Source organism: Schistocerca nitens, chromosome 2 (genome assembly GCF_023898315.1).
Source record: "Schistocerca nitens isolate TAMUIC-IGC-003100 chromosome 2, iqSchNite1.1, whole genome shotgun sequence".
Lineage (NCBI taxonomy): Eukaryota > Metazoa > Arthropoda > Insecta > Orthoptera > Acrididae > Schistocerca > Schistocerca nitens.
In genome coordinates, this window is record NC_064615.1 from 159,037,228 (window position 1) to 159,062,526 (window position 25,299).

The 25,299-nt window shown below is 37.3% G+C and overlaps 1 protein-coding gene across 1 annotated transcript in view; it reads right to left on the minus strand.

Annotated features, from left to right (window-relative positions):
• The window catches only part of LOC126235852 (structural maintenance of chromosomes protein 4-like), a 329,466-nt gene that overhangs the window by 116,460 nt on the left and 187,707 nt on the right, over window positions 1-25,299 (minus strand). Inside the window, exons 8-12 of the mRNA XM_049944717.1 lie at window positions 20,602-20,823; window positions 20,399-20,520; window positions 10,292-10,535; window positions 4,148-4,350; window positions 2,669-2,856 (exon numbers count right to left, since the gene is read on the minus strand). Of these exons, the coding sequence (XP_049800674.1) occupies window positions 2,669-2,856; window positions 4,148-4,350; window positions 10,292-10,535; window positions 20,399-20,520; window positions 20,602-20,823 (979 nt within the window). The remainder of the gene's footprint in view (window positions 1-2,668; window positions 2,857-4,147; window positions 4,351-10,291; window positions 10,536-20,398; window positions 20,521-20,601; window positions 20,824-25,299) is intronic.

Genomic DNA, 25,299 nt, shown 5'->3' on the forward strand with positions numbered 1-25,299 from the left:
CACATCAAAAGGCACACGGGCAGCTCTGTTCGATCCTGAGAAATTAAAAACTATTTTTTAAACTTGGTTAGTGAAATAGGAAACGTTCATCTGCAATGGACCTGACTGGAGCCCTATTACCAGGTGAGTACTATCACATCTGCTGATTACAAAAGCTGTTCCCAAATTTTCAAATTCTAAAGGTACAGACTGTTATTAGTTTTTGAATTACATAATTAAAAAGACAATACTCTCGGGAGAGGTAGGGGTGGGTGGGGGGGGGGGGGGCTGTGGGAAGGGGAAATTCATGAACACAGCAGCAGAACTAAGGCTAATTTAGATATATCAAAGCCCAAGTTAGCAAGAACTAAAAATTCACACAACATGAGCCCACTCCAAATTTTCAACACATTACCAATCTATGCTGGGTCTATGGCTCCAAAAATGTTTAAAATTAAGTGATACCGCTGGCTAACAGAGCAACCATTTTACCACATTACAGAATTATTTGAGCGGCCTGAAGAAGATACTAGCATTTATCAAATTTTCCTATAATTTATTTTATTATTGTGTGCTGTGGTTATGTCTTGTATAATTATGTCCTGTATGCTCTGTCCAATTATTATGCACAGGGTTTATACCATATTGTATTACAGTATAGCTTATTGATAGTAGCTATTAGAAATTTTTCTGTAGTGTAATTTATTATAACTATTTCTAATATTATACTGTAGCTCATTGACGTTAGTTTATTTTATTAATATATATGCATTACTACATCCTGTATTGTACTCAAATGTCGATGCCTACTTCACTCTAAAATGATCAGTAGTGAATAAAAATTCTTGATACCTTTTATTAGGAAGTGAATATGTGAGACCTAGTCACATATTAATTTAGAGCAGACATTTGTTCAATTCTAACTCATTCTAATAGAATAATAGTCAGTAAAGAGAGACCCATTTGAGTTTCGGTAAAGAAAAGTGGCTGTATATATGCATAGTGAAAGAACAGTAGAAGCTGTAAAAGTCAGGTAGTTAGACAATATTAACAGCTTTACTGTATATGAAAATATGAATCATGACAATAATAATAACCACTTTACTCTATATGGAAATGTGGACACTGATACAGAAGCAATGTGTCTATTTATTAACTACAGTAAGAGGGAGGAACTGCACGTGACATCTTTGACTTGTTTCTACATCCACAAGATTACTTCTGACAGAATCTATGAAATACAAATTATACAGTGTAACGCAAAGTCATGCAGAAGAAGCAGCTTGCACAGGACGGGCTGAAGAGAAAAACAACAACAAGGCCAAGTCACACAAACAAAGCAGAAAAAGATGAAGGAAAAATAAAACTTTGAAAAGATGTTTAATATTTTTGATGTTATGTACAACAAGAACGAAAGTAATTAGGTTTTCATCTTTGAGTGACAAAATATTTAATGCTCACCCATACTTGATTTCTTTTTATTTACAAGTGTGTTATTGCTGTACTATTTTTTATACAAGGAGCTAAGACACCATTCTTATAAGGGATGTCTTTTATACAATAACACTTTTGTTTCTCTGTCTGCATTTTACTATGAACAAGAAGAACTGGGATAGGTCACAGAAATTGCTGATGAGTACATGGTTCTCGTTTAACTCAGAAAAATCTTATCAGCAAGGGAAAATGTGACATCATTTAGAAGGTACTATCTTGTGAAAAGAAAAGGTTAAGTATTCCGTTATATGGTATTTTCTCAAAACGTTTTTAAAACAGTGGAACTTAAGATTTGGGTATATAACCACAGGGTTATGTGATTATTTGCTAAGATATACTATTAGTGATATCTTTGCAGCCAGGACAATTACTGTTCAGTAGTGATCTAATGATTTTGCAATATTTCATAATTGAATCACTTATACTAACATCCTTTAAGATGCAAGTTGTGACTGATTAAATGCAATGATATTTACGTTTTTGTCTGCTTCCACGGCTAAGTGGTTAACATGCCTGGCTGCTATTAGGATGATGCGGGTTCAATTTCCAGTAATGTCAAAGATTTTTCCTTGGTGGGAGGAGTGGGATGGTGTTCACTCTGCCTCATGATGCCAACTGAGGAACTGCTCAGGTGAGAAGTAGCAGCTTCATGGTCTAGAAAGTCAACAACAACAACTGGAAGACTGTTGTTCTGAGAGCACACTCCTCCATACCGCATCCAAATGATGTCACTGGCTCAGGACGACACAGCAGTTGCTCAATCCCAGGGTTGGGCCAGAACACAAGAGCTTTGCTTGCTTTATGTTTAAGCATTTACCTTTAGTTCATATGCTTGATGACAATTATTTCAATCTTGCTTTGTCTCACGTGTTACTCGTCTCAGGAAACTAAGTAATTCATATACTGATTTATAATGATCACACTATTTTTGTACACAATGCGTGCCCATCAATTGACTGGTGACAGAATGAAGTGCTGTTTATAGTGAATCCTCAGCTATCAAATAGAGACTATGTACATTCTCATTTTGAGCACACCACTTGTGAAAGTGAGACCTAGTGTGGCACATCATTTAGATAAGAGGGGATGATAACAGGGGACCATTTTCATTATGCATGTATCTCTACTTTCTGGATGAGCTTCACATGTTACATTTTTCATTTGTATAATTTATTCTAGATGTAATTTATATTACCTGACTTTTCAACAAGATTTCCTTGCAAAGTAACAACTCTGTAGCGCAGGCCTCCATAGAAAGCAATTCTATTAGCTTGAAACAAGTCATGTGCCAACAAAGTGTCTCCCAAAGCAAAGTAAAATGCTGGGAGTATACGTTCATCCTCTACACGAATGAGGTCAAATAATCGTGGCACTCCTTCTGGACTGCACAGAAACAAACAGATATATTATCAATGAACTTCAGAAATCAAATAGGAGAAATTCTACATAGGTAAGACAAGCAAAACTCCCTACGGAAAAAAAAGAGTTATAAAATTTCTGATATACCTAATGGAAAAAAGGCACTATAAATCATAGAAACAACATATTTCATGAGAAAAACTTCCATTACAGATGAACATACAAAATAAAAAGATGGTTTCACATTTTTCGTAATGGGGAAAGTATAAATGTTAAGTGAAAATGGAAAGACAACAGCCTGTATGAACGTACAAATAAAACTTTCTTTCATTGTAAAACAACACTGATGGTGGTTGACTACAAGGCAATTTCTATATAACTTAATGCTTGCTGAAAGGTAATGTAACCTCAACATTTACGTTGCAGTATATAATAAGAGCAACCCAAATGCAAAGTATATGTATTCTGTTTTAACAAACTCACATTTTCTACTGTCCCCTTCCTGAAACAAATTTAAAGTTAAGGATTACAGCTAGTTTCTGGAACATCCATTCTATGAACTAAGAGAATAATGTGGTGTAACTAATAGCAGTACCATTTTTCAAGAATATTTGCACAAGTGTAGTCTATTGTAAAAATACGTAGCTTGTTTAATGATGATGCCAATCCCACCATATGTGGTAAATCGAAAATAAGGATACACAGACTAAGCATGCTTAAGAAAACACATTGTCTTCTAGGTGATCTGAGACTGACGTATATATTACTAAAATTACTAAATTACAGTCCCTTGCTGCAATTTTCTGTCTGTACGTGAAGGCTAATCTCAGGAACTACTGTAGGGAATTTGATACAGTTTTTACTAACAGATACAATGATTTATGAGGAAGGTATGTGCATATAATTTATTCTTGGTATGCCACAAGAGTTATCTGGTTGTAGATACATAGTGCTAAGTGTAAGAAGCTTGGGCAGGTTACTACTGTAATTTCAAGAGGAGAGGGAAATAATGAATTTAAATCAATTAATGTGTACAAAGGTTTCAGTTAAGTAGCATTTCTTTTTTATTGTGAAATTTCACACACTTGAAGGCTTTGTTTGAGGCTTATGGTCTCTCTCTCTTTTTTTTTGGGGGGGGGGGGGGAGGGGAGGGTGATAATATGCGCATCAAAATAATGCACAGGTGGAGGGTAAGGGCAGCAAGGGCATACAGACAACACAGTTATGGATAGACAACAATGACAAAAAGTACCTGTTAAAAGAGAAAATAAATACAAAAAATACAACATAAGAAAATCATTTTACATATACTTACGTTTGGAAGGGTTGAGTAAATCTGTATATCAGATGCTGATGCTTATCCAAAGGTATAAATGTTCCCCTACCAATTCTCTCCCTCTTCATTAACTCCATACATAGCTGAGCTGTATATACAGTATCCACAACAATATTGTCTAATCTACCACAGGCTTCAGAAACTGCAACATGATATTTCTTATCCAGGCCACCCAAATCTCCCTGTAATCATATAATAACTAGACTGCAATATCAATTGCAGACTGGTATCTGTAATCTTACATAATATTTCTAAAGTATTTGGAACAACAGTTGGGACTACCCATTACAAAACACTGACTTTACCATAGCCTGATATAGTTTTTCAGAAATGCACTCAAGTCAGGAAATAGGAGACAGAAATCTGTTTTAAAAATACAGTTCAATTTAAAACAGTAGTTGCAACCATACTTGCACTGTAAAGTTACATTTACTAGTATCACATAACACTTGTGCACTTTGTTAATACTGAAGCAACTAAGAAGACACCAGAGGAAAACTACTGTAAGAATTATGACACTAAGTAGATGAAATGGTATAAGACATACAAGGTAAGTGGAAGTGGGTTCAGACATGGACAGACGAGGGAGACAGCAGGGAAGGGGTGGGACAGGGTTTGGAACATTTCAAGGAATAGAGACCTGCAAGAATTGTTCAGAGAAGTCCTTGACTATTTGGAGCTATATGTCATGTACAATTGTATGGTTCAGAAATGATGAAGAGAATTTTGTGCATTAGTGTCCAAAAGTAAAGCATAAATGGGAAAAGAAAGAGTTGATTATGACTATAAATGACTGTTATAATTTGTTGTGAACTGAAACTGTGTAGTAGGCTGTGCTTCAAATAGGAAAATGATTCAAAGATGACAAAAGGGACTGCATAACATCTGTAATGACTCAGTCTCTTTTGTTATGAGCATTTTATAGTCTACTGCTGACATCTACAATTCAGAGACTGTTTGTCAGGATAAATTCTCAGATGTCTTGAAGCAGTGAGGTCAAGCACAGACTTCAGGTTCAATAGCTTAATAGTGGGAAAAAAAGTGTTGATAATGGTTTGAGACACAGGGAACGTTCATTGAAGCCAGTAAACAGTTGACCAGGCGTAAGCACTTCACAACATGACCGCATCTGTCCTAAGATAAATGCAGTACTACCACTGTAGAGACTACAGCTGTCACAGGAGTTACAGTTTCCTGTGTATTTGAAGCTAAGAGCAACTGATCTGTGTCAGGTGGCAGTGTGTACCCTACTTGTTACAATGCAGAGTAGAGCCAATATATTGTCGTGTCAGCAACATACCAAGACTGGACAGAGCTTAACCCGTTAACTTAAAACTCTGAGTTATCTTGTTGTTATTATTATTTTGTCCGAAACTTAAAATCCCGAGTGTACTCGGGCAAGTTATGAAAAGACCTTGGAAGAAATAAAACCCTGCATATATCTGTTTCAGCACTGATAGTTAGGTGTTCAGCTGCTAGACAGCATATGGTGCTACATTCTTAGCCTGGCTGTCATGTTTTGGTTGACTTGGTTGCCACCAAACATTGTCTTTACTTTGTGCAGCTTCAGATACTCAACAACAAAACATGTGCTTTTGGCATCTCTTGTGTATTGTTGTTTAAACGTTGCTTTCAAAAAAGGATGGCTATAGTGATCCTGGGTTTGACATTAAATTTAGTGGCTCAGAAAGTGAAGAAGAATGAGATGTTACTTCATTAGAGATTGAAAGTGATGACAGTTCATCAGTTGAGTGACAAGTGTGTCAGTGGTACATCCACTGTGCTCCAGCCAGCTCCTCCAAGCTTCATTTTCACAGGAAACCATTGTGAAATACATGGTTAGACTTCATAGCTACACAAAAACCAAAAAGTGACTTCAAAATTCAGGATATTTTGGTCAAAGTCCAGTGCACAAGTGGACTTGGGATTCTATTATTAGTGATTTAATGTCATTCATTATGGAATGTTTTCATTAATAAAAAAATTATTTTTTACAGAAATATTCTCATTACATATTTGGCTGAAAGAGAGAGATAGAGAGAGGGGTGGAGTAGAGAGAGGGGTGGAGGGAGGGAAAAAGGGGGGGAGAGGAGAGAGAAGAGAGGAGAGAGAGAGAGAGAGAGAGAGAGAGAGAGAGAGAGTTGGTTCTGTCACAAGACCATTGTCAAAAGAGATAACTGGTAGTGGAGGGATGCAGGTATGGAGATGCTTTTTGTTGGATGGGTAGAATGAATTTGATATCTTCAATGTTATTCAGTAGAATTCTGTCATTATACAGAAATATCCTAGCACAGTTTTTATGGATTGACAAAGTAATTAAAGATTTTATGTTTCACCTGACATGATTCTCTGAATTCTTTTATGAACCTAATGAAGGCCAGATGACTGAAACTGGTTGTATAAATAAATAACTCTACCAGCAGCTCAAGGCGGTAATAGACCATCTTTCAAATACATAAGCGCTGTGGGGCACCATCTCCTGAAAATATACAGGAGGATTTTTGGGATACCAAAGAGTATTATTATTTGTCAGCCCAGATATTGCCTTTAACAATGACAATTCATTATGGTGATGACACTGAAAGGGTCAATACATGTCAGTTACGAACATGCAACATTTCAAGATGACATACTGCAGTATGATTATAGAAAAGGATTCTATGTAGAAGTGGTAGCTCACCCTTGTCCAGAGGTTTTGGACAAAATGCCTCTTTCAGAGTGGATATCAGAATCTGGTTTCATGAGTTTGGAACTAAGTTCTGAAGAGAATAACAATCTCTAAAACATGTTGGATGAATGAAGTCGGGCTCTGGGAACCCTATAAAAACAATGATATGGAAAAAAATTAATCTTAGGAAAACCAACATAGAAGACTGAAATGTAACATTTGAAGAAGATGAGACTGCACTGTTTCAGATTGACTATAGTATTAAGTTGTTGTTGTTGTGGTCTTCAGTCCTGAGACTGGTTTGATGCAGCTCTCCATGCTACTCTATCCTGTGCAAGCTCCTTCATCTACTAGTACCTACTGCAACCTACATCATTCTGTATCTGTTTAGTGTATTCATCTCTTGGTCTCCCTCTACGATTTTTACCCTCCACGCTGCCCTCCAATATTAAATTGGTGATCCCTTGATGCCTCAGAACATGTCCTACCAACCGATCCCTCCTTCTAGTCAAGATGTGCCACAAACTTCTCTTCTCCCCAATCCTATTCAATACCTCCTCATTAGTTACGTGATCTACCCATCTAATCTTCAGCATTCTTCTGTAGCACCACATTTTGAAAGCTTCTATTCTCTTCTTGTCCAAACTAGTTATCGTCCATGTATCACTTCCATACATGGCTACACTCCATACAAATACTTTCAAAAACGACTTCCTGACACTTAAATCTATACTTGATGTTAACAAATTTCTCTTCTTCAGAAACGCTTTCCTTGCCATTCCCATTCTATATTTTATATCCTCTCTACTTCAACCATCAGCAGTTATTTTGCTCCCCAAATAGCAAAACTCCTTTACTACTTTAAGTGTCTCATTTCCTAATCTAATTCCCTCAGCATCAACCGACTTCATTCGACTACATTCGACTACATTCCATTATCCTCGTTTTGTTTTTGTTGATGTTCATCTTATATCCTCCTTTCAAGACACTATCCATTCTGTTCAACTGCTCTTCTAAGTCCTTTGCTGTCTCTGAGAGAATTACAATGTCATCGGCAAACCTCAGAGTTTTTACTTCTTCTCCATGGATTTTAATATCTACTCCGAATTTTTTTTTTTCGGTTCCTTCACTGCTTGCTCAATATACAGACTGAATAACACCGGGGAGAGGCTACAGCCCTGTCTCACTCCCTTCCCAACCTCTGCTTCCCTTTCATGTCCCTCGACTCTTATAACTGCCATCTGGTTTCTGTACAAATTGTAAATAGCCTTTCGCTCCCTGTATTTTACCCCTGCCACCTTCAGAATTTGAAAGAGAGTATTCCAATCAACATTGTCAAAAGCTTTCTCTAAGTCTACAAATGCTAGAAATGTAGGTTTGCCTTTCCTTAATCTAGCTTCTAAGATAAGTCATAGCGTCAGTATTGCCTCACGTGTTCCAATATTTCTACGGAATCCAAACTGATCTTCCCCGAGGTCAGCTTCTACCAGTTTTCCCATTCGTCTGTACAGAATTCGCGTTAGTATTTTGCATCTGTGACTTATTAAACTGATTGTTCGGTAATTTTCACATCTGTCAGAGCACCTGCTTTCTTTGGGATTGGAATTATTATATTCCTCTTGAAGTCTGAGGGTATTTCACCTGTCTCATACATCTTGCTGATCAGATGGTAGAGTTTTGTCAGGACTGGCTCTCTCAAGGCCCTCAGTAGTTCTAATGAATGTTGTCTACTCCCGGGGCCTTGTTTTGACTCAGGTCTTTCAGTGCTCAGTCAAACTCTTCATGCAGTATCTTATCTCCCATTTCATCTTCATCTACACCCTCTTCCATTTCCATAATATTGTCCTCAAGTACATCGCCCTTGTATAGACCCTCTATATACTCCTTTCACCTTTCTGCTTTCCCTTCTTTGCTTAGAACTGGGTTTCCATCTGAGCTCTTGATATTCATACAAGTGGTTCAATTTTCTCCAAAGGTCTCTTTAATTTTCCTGTAGGCATTATCTATCTTACCCCTAGCGAGATAAGCCTCTACATCCTTACATTTGTCCTCTAGCCATCCCTGCTTAGCCATTTTGCACTGCCTGTCGATCTCATTTTTGAGACTTTTGCATTCCTTTTTGCCTGCTTCATTTACTGCATTTTTGTATTTTCGCCTTTCATCAATTACATTCAATATTTCTTCTGTTACCCAAGGATATCTACTAACCCTCATTTTTTTACCTACTTGATCCTCTGCGGCCTTCACTACTTCATCTCTCAAAGCTACCCATTCTTGTTCTACTGTATTTCTTTCCCCCATTCCTGTCAATTGTTCCCTTATGCTCTCCCTGAAGCTCTGTACAACCTCTGGTTTAGTCAGTTTATTCAGGTCCCATCTCCTTAAATTCTCACTTTTTTGCAGTTTCTTCAGTTTTAATCTACAGTTCATAACCAATAGATTGTGGTCAGAGTCCACATCTGCGCCTGGAAATGTCTTACAATTTAAAACCTGGTTCCTAAATCTGTGTCTTACCATTATATAATCTATCTGAAACCTGCCAGTATCTCTAGGCTTCTTCCATGTATACAACCTTCTTTTATGATTCTTGAACCAAGTGTTAGCCCCAATCCATATTCACCTACTATGTTTCCTTCTCTTTGTTTTCCTACTACCGAATTCCAGTCACCCATACTACTAAATTTTCTTATTAAGTATTGTACACAAATATATAGGCCACACTAAACAATACCCATGCTGGCCAGCATTTTGGGTGGAAGACCAGCGAAAGTCAGGTTGTTGAACTATACACAAAATACTAACTGGTGATGGGACAAAGTTATGGAACTAAGGGTTTACAAAGCTTCCAATTAAATGACAATCCTGTTTGATAATTCTCAAAGCATGGCCTGCTCATGTAGGCATCACTAAGGCTTTGAATATGGATACGCATTACACAATAACTGCTGAATGGTGCAACACATACCATTGTCTCGTGTTGTTCTCTTGAATTTTCAGGTGTCTGACATTAAAGAAAAGCCATTTTGTTTTACAACACAAAAACACACCAGCTCATACAGCTGTGAGAAGTGTGAGGATTTTTGCACATTGACTACTCTTCCTTTCCTAATAATAAAAAGGTAAACAAGAATATTTCAGGGCTATATTTTTCTAGGGAGAAGGAGATGAGTGTTGAGTAACACTGTACAAGAAGGGTGGGCAGATGGAGACAAAAATGAGATGAAGACTAAGGAATAGGGACATAAAAAAGGTGATACAAGACACTTTTTTGGGAAAAAGGGGGAGGGGAAGAGAAATGTAATGCCACATTCTTGCACAGGTTCATTACAACTGAGCCAGCTAAAATCTTTCAGCATGGTTCACATACATTAAATTCTGTTTCTTGAACTGATAACATGAGGATATGCATTTTTGTGAACTTGTATGCAGGAATGTTAGTTTTTTTATATACTCACCAATCTACCATAAACACCCTCTGGAAGTATTCCTTCTCGTTTTGCTTTAAGAAGATGAGCAATGGGGCCTCTCATTGACTCAACAGCATGGAAAGAGCTTTTTGTTTCTTCTAATACTTTTTTAATTCTCTGCACTTCAGACTGATGAGCAGTATGATTTTGTTTAAGGCATCTATGCTCTTCATGCTTTTGTTGTAGATCAGTTTCAACAGAGAGGATCTGTCTATTCAGCTCTTCCAGAACACTAGAAAGAAGAAATGTTCAATAATAATAAAAAAGAAACAGTAGCTACTCACACCCATACATTCGGTTTTGTAGATAACAACATTTAGGAGAATGTCCAGAGAAGTTGAAAAAATGAAAATTGTTGTGGTTTTATCTGTAACCATTTCGAAAAATCCAAATGCTTAACAAATGAGTTCCTATCAGTCACTAGCAGTAACTAGTCTTATATTGCAATATTAGTTGTGGAATTGTACCTATTATCAGCCTGAAATGGGACTACCTTCCCAGTTCTACTTGAGATTACTACCTCATGTCAACACTCTCTGAAGAGGTCAAATTAGCTCGAATTTTTAATTTTCCGGACTTTGTACCATTATGACTATACCCAGTTTCAGTAGTAAACTGCCCTTTAAAAAATTAGTATGAACAAGTTTACTATCTCAGATTAAATTTCACATTAATATGCTACCCAATTTTAATTAGCAACTAAGGGGAGCAAGCCGTTTGTTAATAATCCAACTTTGAATTTTCGTGATACGAACTGTACAGTCATGTTGCACCACATAATCTTGAAAATTTACATCTTCCCTATTTCTGAAAAGCCACAATGTTTATTCATTATGGTATTTAAAATGATAGCTATCCAAAATACTGTTAACAATAATTTGTTCAAAGTGATTTGTTTATAATTAACTATAATGTAATTTAAATTGTTGTAGTGTAAAATTCATTGGAACTGTATACAAAATTAAGTAAGCTGTTCCAAACTGAATATCAGAACACGTAGGGAAATATGTGCCCATTTTTTAATGTAAATAACGGAAGTCATCTAATGACTTTTAATTGTTGGTAAATCTTACATTTAACAATGTATTCAATTGTATAGTTTTATATAAAAGGAAGTGGTGCATGAGTAAGAGACAGTCAGAGGCAGTGAGAGAGTAAGTCAGTCAGTCAGTGAGTCTGCATTATTGTCTTTTGGAAGCTATTTGTATGAGACTCTTTTGAAGACTGTCAGACAAGAAATGTACACATCATCAATGTACATCCAAATCGGTCATAATACAAAACAAGAAAAGTGATATACTTTGTGTATCACTTAAAAATTAGTACATCAGCAATGTCGAACACTGTGACTTTCTGAAGCAACAACCCCTGAGGATTCAAAGCTGAGTATCTCATTATATGGGGCAGCTAAGTTATTATGTGAACTTTCATTAACTGTGACTGAAATTTTCTAGTTTTCACTCATCTATGTATTTGTGAATGGTAGATGTCCAAACTATTAAGTTTCTCTGATGGTATGATTGAGAATTCACTATTACCACTGTCGAATTATATCCTCTCGCACTTTCAATGGTGGGAATTTATTGTGCAGTTACTGTGTGCACACTTTTTGTCTAGCATTTCTCATTCTGAACCGGAAGAAGATGGAAGACTTTGGGCCACTACTGTTTTGTGTCTGATCATTGGCAATCTTAAGAACTGCGAATGATACAAGCAGTAGTGCTGCAGTAACCATTGTTGAATATTGTGTTTAATTTTGCTGTACAGTGTAGACATTGCTGGTAAACCTTTCGGGGTATAAGATCATGGTCCATAAAACTCTTCTGTTCCTAACGTTTCACCCAGAACTGTACTGGACATCTTCAGACAGGTCTGATATCTAAGAATGACATATATATTGTAGAAATAGGAGCATGGCCAGAGTTACATGTGATAAGCAGAGATGACCCTTGTCAAAGATGAACTCTAAGTAATGAATGTCATCTTGTCAAAGATAAAAGAATGTTTAGCAATTCTGCAGAGATACTGTCCATATGTAGCTAAGTTTCATGGTCTCTTCTTTCCCATTAAAATCATCCCTATGTTTATATACTTCAATGGTTTGTCTACATAGCCATGGAAAACAGTTCAGCACAGTAGACAAAATTTTTATTTCAGAAAACTTCACTTCTTGACTTCTTGGCTGAAAACCATGCTTCCTCAGCAGAGACTTTTGTATTCCTTTAGCCATGTTTTCACAGTTATCTTGGTTGTTCCAATATAAGCTGTACGACATGTACATGGTATTTTATATACACCACACGATGACAGTGGAGGGCATTTATATTTCACAGATCAGAGTGCCTTACCTATTTTCTTTGTTGGTCTAAAAACTGGCCTAATGTCATGTTTCTGTAAAATCTATCTGATCTGGTCTGTTACTTTTTTAATAAAAGGGAGAGAAACTGTATTTTTCCATCCTTCTTTTTCATGCTTGTCCTTTAGCTTTCCCTTACTTGGTCACAGAATTCTGTTTAATTCTTTCCCCGAGTAGCAATTTTTCTTGAAAGTCTGGTTTATATGTTTTAATTCAGCATCCAGGTATTTGGCATGCAAATCCTTTTGGCTCTATCGGCAAGACTTTTAAGGACACCTCTTTTAGTTTTGGATGGTGATTAGAGTTCTTATGTAAATATCTATCTGTGTGCATTGCTTTTTGAGAAACCTTATGTTCTAAGCTTACATCAGTCTGTCTAACAACGAAAACACCCAAGAAAGGTATTTTGTTGTTATTTTTTATTTCCATGGTGAACTGCATTTTTTGAATTATTTGTTCTATCATGTGTTTAGGCTTTCATTGTTAAAAGAGTGACGAAGCTTTTCCTGTTTTACCATGAGCACTACATATGACTCCCTCTTGGAAAAGAAGCTAATGTCCAGAGTGAAACTAAATGCTTGTTACAAAGCGGACAGCGTAAGGATAGTGGTTGCACTATGTAAAGGAGGTAAGGATTGATTCCTCAACACTGCTCTTCTCCAATGGCAGTGCTGGGTGACAGTTTTTTCCTGTGTTCCCGACGTGTTCTTCTAAAACTGGCAAAGAAACAGTGCATACAATATTGCAAATTCAGATAAGCAAAAAGAAAACATCATTATTTTAAAAAATTGAAATTCATGCAAATAACATTTCCTACAAACTAATGATAGTGTGGAATAACTAATGCACAGACATTTACACCCTTTCTTTCTAATTAACACTGATGTCACAGTAACAAATAGAAATTATTTTATTCTTTTCATTTGAATTATCTTGGATTATTGCCTTTATTCTGTTTATGTTGTTATTAACAAGCTTTAGCCTGCTTTTCACTCTGCAATTGAGTGTGCACTGATTGGGATTTAAATTGGGACCTTTGCCAAAGATATTGTTTATGTGCCATTCTGACACAGATTTTTAATCCACTGGAAGTTTCAAGCATTAGTTAGCTTCAATCATTGCAATGAACATCTTAATTAGTAGAACAAGGTCTTCACCAGAAGGAAAATAGCATATGAGGGCATTTTTCAGATTAGATTACATTAGATTAGATTTACTTTCATTCCAATTGATCCGTAGTGAGGAGGTCCTCCAGGATGTGGAACATGTCAGAAAAACAACAATACATGACAAATATTTACAACTAAAACAAATAAGCTAATGTACCATTCCACAGGTCCCAAGTGGAATGATCGTCATTTTTTAATGAACACTAAGAGTCATTTTACAAATACTAATGCACTGAATTTAAAATAAAAAAGTTTTTTATTTATTTATAAGGTAATAAACATGTAATACAACTACTGTAATACTTATTTACAATGAACACATTACTGCACTGAAATGGTGCAGAAGTTAGATTATACTTACATACACACACACACACACACACACACACACACACACACACACAAATTTTCAATGAACACATTACTGCACTGAAATTGTGCAGAACTTATGTTGTACTTATATACAAATCAGTTGGTTTTACTAAGAAATTCATCAATGGAGTAGAAGGAGTTGGTCACCAATAAATCCTTTAGGCTTCTCTTAAACTGAATTTCAATGGTTGTTAAGCTTTTTATGCCTGCTGGCAAGTTATTGAAAATGTGTGTTCCTGAATAATGCACACCTTTTTGTACTAGACTAAGTGACATTAAATCCTTGTGAAGATTATTCTTATTCCTAGTATTGATTCCATGAATTGAGCTGTTGGTTTGAAAAGTGATATATTTTTAATGACAAATTTCATCAAGGAATAAATATATTGGGAAGCAGTAGTTAGTATCCCTAGTTCCCTAAACAGGCTTCTGCAGGATGTTCTTGAGTTCACACCACATATAATTCTTACTGCACGTTTTTGTGCCTGGAAAAATTTAGCTTGGCTTGATGAATTACCCCAAAAAATAATCCCATATGACATTATGGAATGAAAGTAAGCATAGTATGCCAGCTTTTTCATTTTTATATCCCCTATCTCTGACAAAATTCGCATTGCAAACAGAGATTTGTTAAGACGCTTCAGCAGTTCTGTGGTGTGCTCCTCCCAGTTGAATTTATTATCAAGCTGTAATCCCAAGAATTTAACACTGTCCATTTTTCCTGCCAGAGATATAAGATTTGAACCATTTTGCAGCGTTTCCTGTTACACTATAATATTCTAGTTTACTTAAAAGGATATTGTGATTTACACAGTCAAATGCCTTTGACAGATCACAAAATATACCAGTTGCCTGCAATTTTTTGTCTAATGAATTAAGCACATTTTCACTGTAAGTGTAGATAGCCTTCTCAATATCAGAATTTTTCTAGGTGGTTTACAAACAGATTAAAGTTACCTGCAGGTGCTCGATATACACTTAATATTATGAAGGATTTTTTGTGAAAATCTAATTCTGTTGCACATGCTTCCATATGCTGTTCTAGGCAAAATTTATGAATGTCTATGTTCTTAAATTTATGACAGTTCCTGATGAATGTGGCAACTCCTCCTTTCTCCATATAAAATACAGCCATTATTTAGCAATCACTGCTCACTAAAATTTATGTAAGTGTAGGGAGCCATTTATTGATGATAAAAAAAGAATGCTTGCTGCAAGAAAGGGAGCTTATTTTTCTACATACATTACTCCTTACAGTACCCTAATTTGTAGTTGTGGTAACCAGATATTTGGATGATTTACAAGAATGGGTGTAACGAGGCATGGTTTTAATTTATTTTTGAATTATTGGGAACTTCCAAGTTACTGTCTTTTGTCTCTGGATATCTCATTAACAAATTTTCTGTATGACTTGATAAATCCCCATTGATCCCTTAGGTTAGGGACAAATACAGTTTGTAAACATTTTTCTTGTTCTGGTGTGAAAGTGTAAGAATTACAACAATTATAAAAAAGCATTTGCAAGACTTTTTTAAAACTGATACCAAAAAGACTCAACATATTACTTCCTTCTACACATACCATATTTACGTCATCCTTTTTTTGTTTTACCATATGCACTATTCAAAACTGGGGTGCTCGTAGGATTTGATGGCGCATTACATTTGAGTACAAACTTTAATCTACCGTTCAGTGGCAACATCACTGAAGTTTAGGTATTGTTCCTTATATCACAATGCATTGCTGTAAATCTCAACTTTGTTATATTATTCTTGGCTTATTACTGCGTAGTGTGTTTGCATTAGGTAGTCACGAAATGGAAAGCAAGCAGAGAAGAGAATTGTATGATACTACTTTCAAGTGTTAAGCATTTCTTTAGGCTGAAAAATGTGGTAACAAGAGGGTGGGACTAGTGATGTGGGCTGGCAAAAATGACCAGTGGGCAGGACATTTATAAATGGTGTACTTGCACAGGAATTTGTTCAAAGCTGTTTTAAATGCCCAAATTCTGGGCTTTTTACTGCTAGAATGTTTTTTCAGAGAGAAATAGAGAGAGAGAGAGAGAGACAGAGAGAGAGAGAGAGAGGTGGAAATGCTTTATTGTCAGTTGTAACGACATTTGATCCAGACTATTGTTTTCTATTTGCTCCTTTCTTCATCTACGTTCATATGACTGCACTGCTGTGAAGATAAAATGAGAAAACAAACATAAAAAGGATTTAATAACAAAGAGTCAATGCCCACCTTGCAGCTAATCCTCTAGATCCAGCAGTACAAGGTAGCAACCTGAAGCCTATCGAAATGTTTGATGCAATAAGCTTTGTTTGTGGCACAGCAAAGAACACTGGACTAAATTTTATCCAAGTCAGAGAGAACTTGCCTAATTATAAGGACAAACAAGGAATTTGGTCTAGACAATTTGTGTGGAAAGGAGTGCGTCCTCACCCTCAGGAACATAAAAATAATTGTGTAAATCCTTTATTTTGGTGGAGAGTTTTAAGAGAAACTTGTGAATAGTCCGAAATTGCTATAAAAATTGTGGGCGCACCAGTTACATCTGCAGCTACAGAGCATTACTTCAGCACTTTTGGATGGATCCACAGCAAAAAAAGAGACTCACATCAGAGACAGCTGCAAAACTAACCTACATCTCATAGAAGTGGAAGCAGATAAATGGAGCAGGAACACAACGTAAGCCTGTTGATCCCAAGCAAAAATCCATACTGAACAGTCTACGCAAAGACAAAATGGAAAGGAATGCAATAGCTGCATGAGGAACCAGCTTCAGGAGAATCTGAAGCAGAGTTGAAACTTCATGATTCTTCTTCAACTTATGAAGATAAAAAAAAACTGATTGGAAACAGTTTTTAAACTTTTTTGTAGTAGTATAGTATAAGTAAAAATACAACCTACTGGCTAGCTACTGAATACAAAGTATACTTTATTTCAAAAAATTACTTTTAAACTTGAGTGTCATTTTCAAATAATGGAAAATGTAGGATGGACTGTAACAATATTATGGAAAGGGAAGTTGCTACTCAGCATATAACGGAGATACTGAGTCACAGATAGGCATAACAAAAAGACTGTCACAAATTAGCCTTCAGCCAGTATGGCCTTCATCAAAATTAGATGACAGAAAAACACACACACACACACACACACACACACACACACACACACACACTCACTCACTCACTCGTGCAAATGCAACTCGCGCACACATGACTGCAGTCTCTGGCAACTGAAACCACACCAATTGTGACTTCAGTTGCCAGACACTGCAGTCGTGTGTGTGTGGGAGTTGCGTTCGTGTGTGTGTGTGTGTGTGTGTGTGTGTGTGACCTATTTTTGACAAAGGCCATACTGGGAAAAAGCTAATTTGTAACAGTCTTTGGATATTGTGCCTGTCTGTGCTCAGTATCTCCTCTATATGATGAGTATCATTTTATTTTTTTACTATGCATTACCCAAGGAACTGACGTCATTAAAGATGTAAAAAGTTCTGTTTAGAGTCCAATTTATTTCCCCTAATAATGGTCCCCTAACTTTCAAGCAGCTTTTTCATCTTGCTTACACAACCAATAAAGGAACAGTGTCACAAAACACCTTTTCCCATACAAAATATCAGCTTCAAATTTTTTATAAGCACCACTCATCAATTAATCTTTAAAATGTATAAATCTCTGGGCATTTATGAATTTTGGGCATTCACCTAGGCATTTATCTTGGGCATTTGCTCCAATTTATAACTGCACAGGCATTTTAAGCCACTGGGTGGGATGAGAGTTCAGTGTAGCTGAGAGTAATATTTTCTGATGGAAGAAACAGAAATTGGCATTATTTTCAACTACTGCTACTAGAAAGTAGGACACCCTGGTGTTGAAGTAAAAGTTTTGAACTTTCCGCAGTCCATGGCAGTGTGATACAGCAAGGAGAGGTAACAATATAGAAGATGTAACAATATGAAAGAACAAAGAGTCTTGATTGCAGAACTTGATTTTTATAGCATCTTCAGGTTGGCTGGCAAAATATGGTGCTAACACATAGGATGCTGCACATACAAACATCCCACCAGGAACCTGCTGCGGTCTGCATTTGAAAAAAAAAAAACACATTGTGTGGTGTCTGATACAGAAGATGTTAACTACAGGAAAACAGTGACAAAAGCCCATGAAAGCCCCAGCAAATAATTGCCCTTGTATTTTTTTTTTAAAAAAAATAGGCCTTGCACAGTGTCCATTTCAGATATGTGGTGCTGTCAACATCCGCTAAAATGGGATTAAGCCTACATACATGCATCACACAGTCAGTCATCACTGTGTGTTGCATTGATATAGGCTTGATCCTGTTTTAGTGGACGTGGACAGTGCTGCATATCTGACAAGGACACTGTGCGAGGCCTTTTCAAAAAAATTGACAAGAGCATCTACTTCCTGGGGCTTTCGCGTGTTTTAGGCACTGTTTCCTGTATATTTATCATCATCTGTATCAGACGCCACACAATGTTCTTTCAAATTCTGACCACAGTGGTTTCCTGCTGGGACATTTGTATGCACGGCATCCTATATGCCAATCTGAAGATGCCTTGTATAAGGCAAAACATGTCATTTGAGATAAATAAAATGAAAATTCCTGCTTTGCACCCAAGACTACTTGTTATTTCATAAAAGTTTAGGAAGTCGCCTGTGAAAGGAGGAAGAATAGATAACCAGTGTCTAGTGACAGCATAAGAAACAAAGCAAAAGAGGGGGCTGCAGCTCTTAATACATACCTCAGCAAGAGTTTAAGACTAGCCACAGATGGGTTGATCACTTTATGAAATGGACAGGCTTATTTCTACGATGCTGTACAATAGTATGCCAAAAGCTTCCACAGGAATTTGAGAAAACACTTCAAGAATTACAGTGGTATGTCATCACATTTTGGAAAGAGAAGAATTTTTTGATGGGCCAATTAGGCAATGCTGATGAAATGCCAATTTGGTTTGATGTGTCATATAAATGCAGAATTGATGAGAAGAGAGCAAAAGAAGTTACCATTAAAACATTCAGGTGTGGAAAACAGCCCATAACTGAAATGCTTGCAATTGCAGCAGATGGGAGCAACCTTTCGCCTTTCTTAATCTTCAAGTGGAAAAGAAGCCACAAGAACCCTACAAATGAAAAGATTTTCCCTGATGAAATCACTATTTGAAATCAAGAGAAGGACGGGAAGGTTGAAACTCTAATGCTTGACTGTCTCCAAAACACGCAGGAACCCCATCCTTGTGGGCTTTCCAAACTATCATCAATTCTTTGTCCTTATGGTCATCTCACTGACAACATACAAAAGAAGATCCACAGCCTAACCAGTAAGCTTGTTATTATGCCTGGAGGAATGACTTTTGTATTACAGCCCCTGGACGTCAGTATAAATAAAGCTTTCAAAGGTTATCTTCAGGAACGGTATGAAAAATGGTTTTGTGAACCAAACTGAGAACAGGAAAAATTAAGCATGCTGTACCCCACATTATTGTACACTAGATTTTGGCTGTCTGGAAAAGCACTGAAGCACCAATGAATGTGAAATCATTCAAGAAATAATGTATTTCAAATACTCTGGATGGCAGTGAGAGAAAGTCAATCTGTTTCTGATGTAGACTCGTCTGAGGATGCCAGTAATTATGCCATTAGAGAATAATGTTGGGTAACACCCTTAATTTATGGTATGTCTGTTTGCATATCATGTAGGTTATCAAGTTGGGCATTCTCTTCTAGTAATCTGTGTCACTTAACAATGGGTCACTTAAAATAGTTATTGTTTTGATAGTTCATTTATACATCCATTGTTGTGTAAAATAAATTTAGTCTCCAAGTGATGCACCAACAAACTCTATTTATAATTTTAATTTTTAAAATTGGGGTGCACATTACATTAGATGCCACATTGAAATTGTGTAAAATGATATCCCAAAATGACCATACTGGTAAACCAGGAGAAACTAAAGGTCATGCATAAGCTTTCTGAGAATTTTTCATCCAGCACACTACTTGCAAATGGAAAAGTAGAAAATGATATATAAATTTTTAAATTTGAGTCAGCAAGCCACAACATTAAGTGTAATGAAAGGAGGTGTAATTTCTGTACAAATGGCATGTTATTTCATAATATATATTTTGAATACACCCATAACAAAAAGAGCATTATGAGACATACCTTCTTTGATTTTTGAGTTGAGATTCATTTTCTTTAACTTCTTTCTCCAGTTGCTCTCGTTTTGCATTATCCTGCTGAATTTCTTTTACATATGAATCAAGATTTGACTGAGCTGTATCCATCTGAAAAATATACTGATTAACTACAAAAAATTTCTAATTAAAAGGAAAAGAGGATATGTTAATTTGTTAGTGACATCTTACATTTATCTTCTTTTCTAAAACTGCATCCTTCAATGGAATTAATTCACTCAGCAATTTTTTGTGTCTCTCCATCAGATCTGTAACATAAGGTTGTTGTTCTCTCACCATGTCATTAAATTTCTCTTCCTTTAACTGTTGTTCCTGCCTAGTTTCTTCTTTAAGTTTCATGAGGTTTTCTATCTCTTTCTCACACTGTCCTGGAAACAGAGCAGCTTGCTCCAACTGTTAAAGTAAACAACATACAATAAATAAACGTATCACAGCTGACAAAACATAGCAAACAGTGAGTCTACCTTTCAAATTAAACTAATAATTAAATGAGGGCAGGAGGGAGATTGCGAGGGAGGGTGGGAGGGAGGGAGGGAGAGAAAGGAACAGAGGGGTAAATGGTATCCTGAAGATGAAAGTACACTATCTGATAAATATGTTCACTGTATGGCATTCTCTTTATAATAATGTCTTAGAGAGATACACACTTTGTTATCACAGGAGAAGAGAGGAATAATAAATATGAATTTCATTAATTTCACCTCAGACTACCACCATATTTAAGTTCTCTCCCAGGCAGGCGATTTTTGCTGTACTTACAACATTCATTCTTATGAACATCGGTTTTGAAGCAAATGATCAATCATCCTTTAATTTTGTTGCTATGTTTAACATGTGCCGACTGTATTGCTTTCCGTCATAACTGTGCACAAATTGTGAAATCAAGGACCTTACCACAGTATCTAAAAACAAATAAGGGACAATGTAATAAGCATTAAAATGCTATTTCTCACCCCAGGTTTTTAATGTATTACAGGTAAGTACCTGTTTCATTTCAATTCCTTTTCATATGTTTATGATTCTTCACTCACTGGTTTTTAGATCCCTTTTTATTTCTTTATCACTTATTACTTAATTTAGTTTTTATGTACCTCAGCCCGGTGTCCTACAGTGCTCCTGCTGCTGCTCCATTTTCTCATGTGTTTCTTGGCCCTTCTCTTTCTCTCTTGTAAGTTGCCTCACCCTCCTCTATTAAAATGAGCAGAAGATCTTTTGAGTTTTGTTGGGCAATCTCCTCCTGAGGCTTTCCATTAAAAATTTTCTAAATGGTTGCGTTTCGAACTGCTGCACAATATTAGTTTCGTGTCAGGGGGAGAGTTGAAGGAAACAAAGCACAGTTTCCTGTAAAATTGAACTCCAAACTATTAACACCACCGCTTCTACACCTATCTGCATCTACATCACTACTCTGTGAGTCACCATGCAGTATCAGAGGGTACTTCCCACTACACATGTCCACCTGTTAGGGTTTTGTATACAAAGTGCTAGAACAATAACTGCATAAATGCTTCAATACCCTGTAATTAGTCGAATCTCATCTTAGTGATCTTTACAGAAGCAATATGTAGGGGCCTGTAGTACATTCCTAGATTCTTCACCTAGTAGTATTTCATGAAACTTCGTAAGCAAGCTTTCATAGGATAATTTATGTCTATCTCAAACCATCTGTAGGTTCAAGTTTTTCAGCATTTCCATGACACTCTCACGTGAGTCAAACAAACCTGTCAACATCTGTGCTACCTTTCTTTGTATATACTCAATATCCCTTGTTAGTCGTATGGGTCCTACACAATTGAATAATGTTCTACAGAGGGCCGCACAAATGTTTTGTGAATCATGTCCTTTACAGAATGACTGCATTGTACCAGTATCCTACTAATGATATAAAGTCTACCACAAACTTTACCTATGTTTGATACAGCTCTCCACACTGGTCTAGACTATGCAAGCCTCTTCATTTCCAAATAACTATTGCAACCAACATTCAACTGAATCCCTTTACTGTATTCATCTTTTGGTCTCCCTATACAATTGCTACTGCCCATACTTCTCTCCAGTAGTAAATTAATAATTCATTGATATCTTAGAATGTCCTATCAACCAATCCCTTCTCTTCGTAAAATTATGCCACAAATTTCTTTTCTCCCCAATTCTATTCAGCACTTCTCCCCACTTCTACGCACATAATCATCAGCTTTAATCTGCAGCATCACATTTCAAAGGCTTCTATATTTTTCTTGTCTGAACTGCTTGTCATCCACATTTCACTTCTGTACATGGCTCCACTCCAGATAAAGTACCTTCAAGAAAGACTTTATAACACCTGAGACTGCAGTCTTGTGTGTGTGTGTGTGTGTGTGTGTGTGTGTGTGTGTGTGTCTACCGTTGACGAAGGCCAATGGCCGAAAGGTTTAATTGTGAAAGTCTTTCTGTTGTGCCTATCTGCGACTCAGCATCTCCGCTGTATGGTGAGTAGCAACTTTCCTTCTCATAATATTGTTACATTCCATCCTGGATTTTCCATTGTTGAAATTTGTACTTCATTTTAACAAATTTCTCTTCTTCAGAAACACTTTTCTTGTCACTATCAGTCTATATTTTATTTGCGACTTTTCGTTACATCAGTCATCATCATTTACATTACTGGTCAAATAGCAAATCTCATCTACAAGTTTTAGTGTCTCATTTCCTATTCTCAGTGGTGGCTCACGTTAAATTTTACTAATGTGCTACAATATGGTGGCCTGTAGCCTTTTGATTTACAAGGGTAGTACCCATAACTAAACTGAATATATTAAATCTTACATAAATATACTTAAACTTTTTAAATGCATTTATATTTTATAATTAAAACTTTAACATTGCAAGGAATAAAAAAAAGGTTGGCAACAGCAGGAATCAAACCCAGGTCCACGAAATACCAGTCTCTGTTAAACAACTCAGCCAGAGGGTGGGTACAAGGGCTCCTCAAAAATCTCTCATACTCCACGCATAAAGCTTCAGAGATCAAACAACGGAAAATCCAGTATGGAATGTAACAATATAAGAGAAGGAAAGTTGTTAATCACCATATAGCAGAGATGCTGAGTTGTGATAGGCACAATAAAAAGATTCACACAATCGTAGCTTTCGGCCATAAGGCCTTTGTCAGCAGTAGACACACATACACACAAGCACGCACACACACGCAAGCGCAACTTGCACACACGTCTGCAGTCTCAGAGAGCTGAAGTTACACTGCGAGCAGCAGCACCAGTGCATGATGAGAGTGGTGACTGGGTGGGGGTAAGGAGGATGCTGGGGCAGGGAGGGGGAGGGATAGTATGTTGGGAGTGGCGGACGGTGAAATATTGCAGTTTAGACGGAGGGTGGGAGAGAAGGTGCGGAGGGGGTAGGGGGTAAGTAGCGAAAAGGAGAGAAATAAAAATAAAACGAAAAATAAAAATAAATTAAAAGACTGGGTGTGGCGGTGAAATGATGGCTGTGTAGTGCTCGAATTGGAACAGGGAGGGGGCTGGATGGGTGAGGACAGTGACTAATTAAGGTTGAGGCCAGGAGGGTTACGGGAATGTAGGATGTATTGTAGGGAAATTTCCCACATGCGCAATTCAGAAAAGCTGGTGTTTGTGGTAAGGATCCATATGGCACAGGCTGTGAAGCAGTCATTGAGATGAGGGGTATCATGTTTGGCAGCGTGTTCAGCTACAATGTGGTCCACTTCTTTTTGGCCACAGTTTGTCGGTGGCCATTCATGCGGACAGACAGCTTGTTTGTTGTCATGCCTACATAGAATGCAGCACAGCGGTTGCGGCTTAGCTTGTAAATCACATGACTGGTTTCACAGGTAGCCCTGCCTTTGATGGGATAGGTGATGTTAGTGACCAGACTGGAGTAGGTGGTGGTAGGAGGATGTATGGGACAGGTCTTGCATCTAGGTCTATTACAGGGGTATGAGCCAGGAGGTAAGGGATTGAGGGCAGGGGTTGTGTAAGGATGGACGAGTATATTGTGTAGGTTCGGTGGACGGCGAAATACCACAGTAGGAGTGGTGGGAAGGATAGTGGGTAGGACATTTCTCATTTCAGGGCATGAAGAGAAGTAATCGAAACCCTGGTGGAGAATGTAGTTCAGTTGCTCCAGTCCCGGATGGTACTGAGTTATGAGGGGAATGCTCCTTTGTGGCCGGACTGTGGGACTTTGGGAGGGGGTGGGAGACTAGAAAGATAAGGCACAGGAGATTTGTTTTTGTACAAGGATTGGAGGATAATAATGGTCAGTGAAGGCTTCAGTGAGACCCTTGGTATATTTAGAGAGGGACTGCTCATCACTGCAGATGCGACGACCACGGGTGGCTAGGCTGTATGGAAGGGACTTCTTGCTATGAAACGGGTGGCAGCTGTCGAAGTGGAGGTATTGCTGGTGGTTAGTAGGTTTGATATGGACGGAGGTACTGATGTAGCCATCTCTGAGGTGGAGGTCAAAATCTAGGAAGGTGGCTTGTTGGATTGAGTAGGACTAGATGAAGCAAATGGGGGAGAAGTTGTTGAGGTTGTGGAGGAATGTGAATAAGGTGTTCTCACCTTCAATCCAGGTAGCAAAGATTTCATCAGTGAATCTGAACCAGGTGAGGGGTTTAGGATTCTGGGTTTTTAGGTAGGATTCCTCTAGATGGCCCATGAATAGGTTAGCATAGGATGGTACCATGTGAGTGCCTATAGCCGTACTGTGGACTTGTTTGTAGGTAATGCCTTCAAAGGAGATGTAATTGTGGGCGAGGATATAGCTAGTCATGGACACTAGGAAGGAGGTTGTTGGTTTGGAATCCATAGTGCGTCTGATAAGGTAGTGTTCGACAGCAGTAAGGCCATG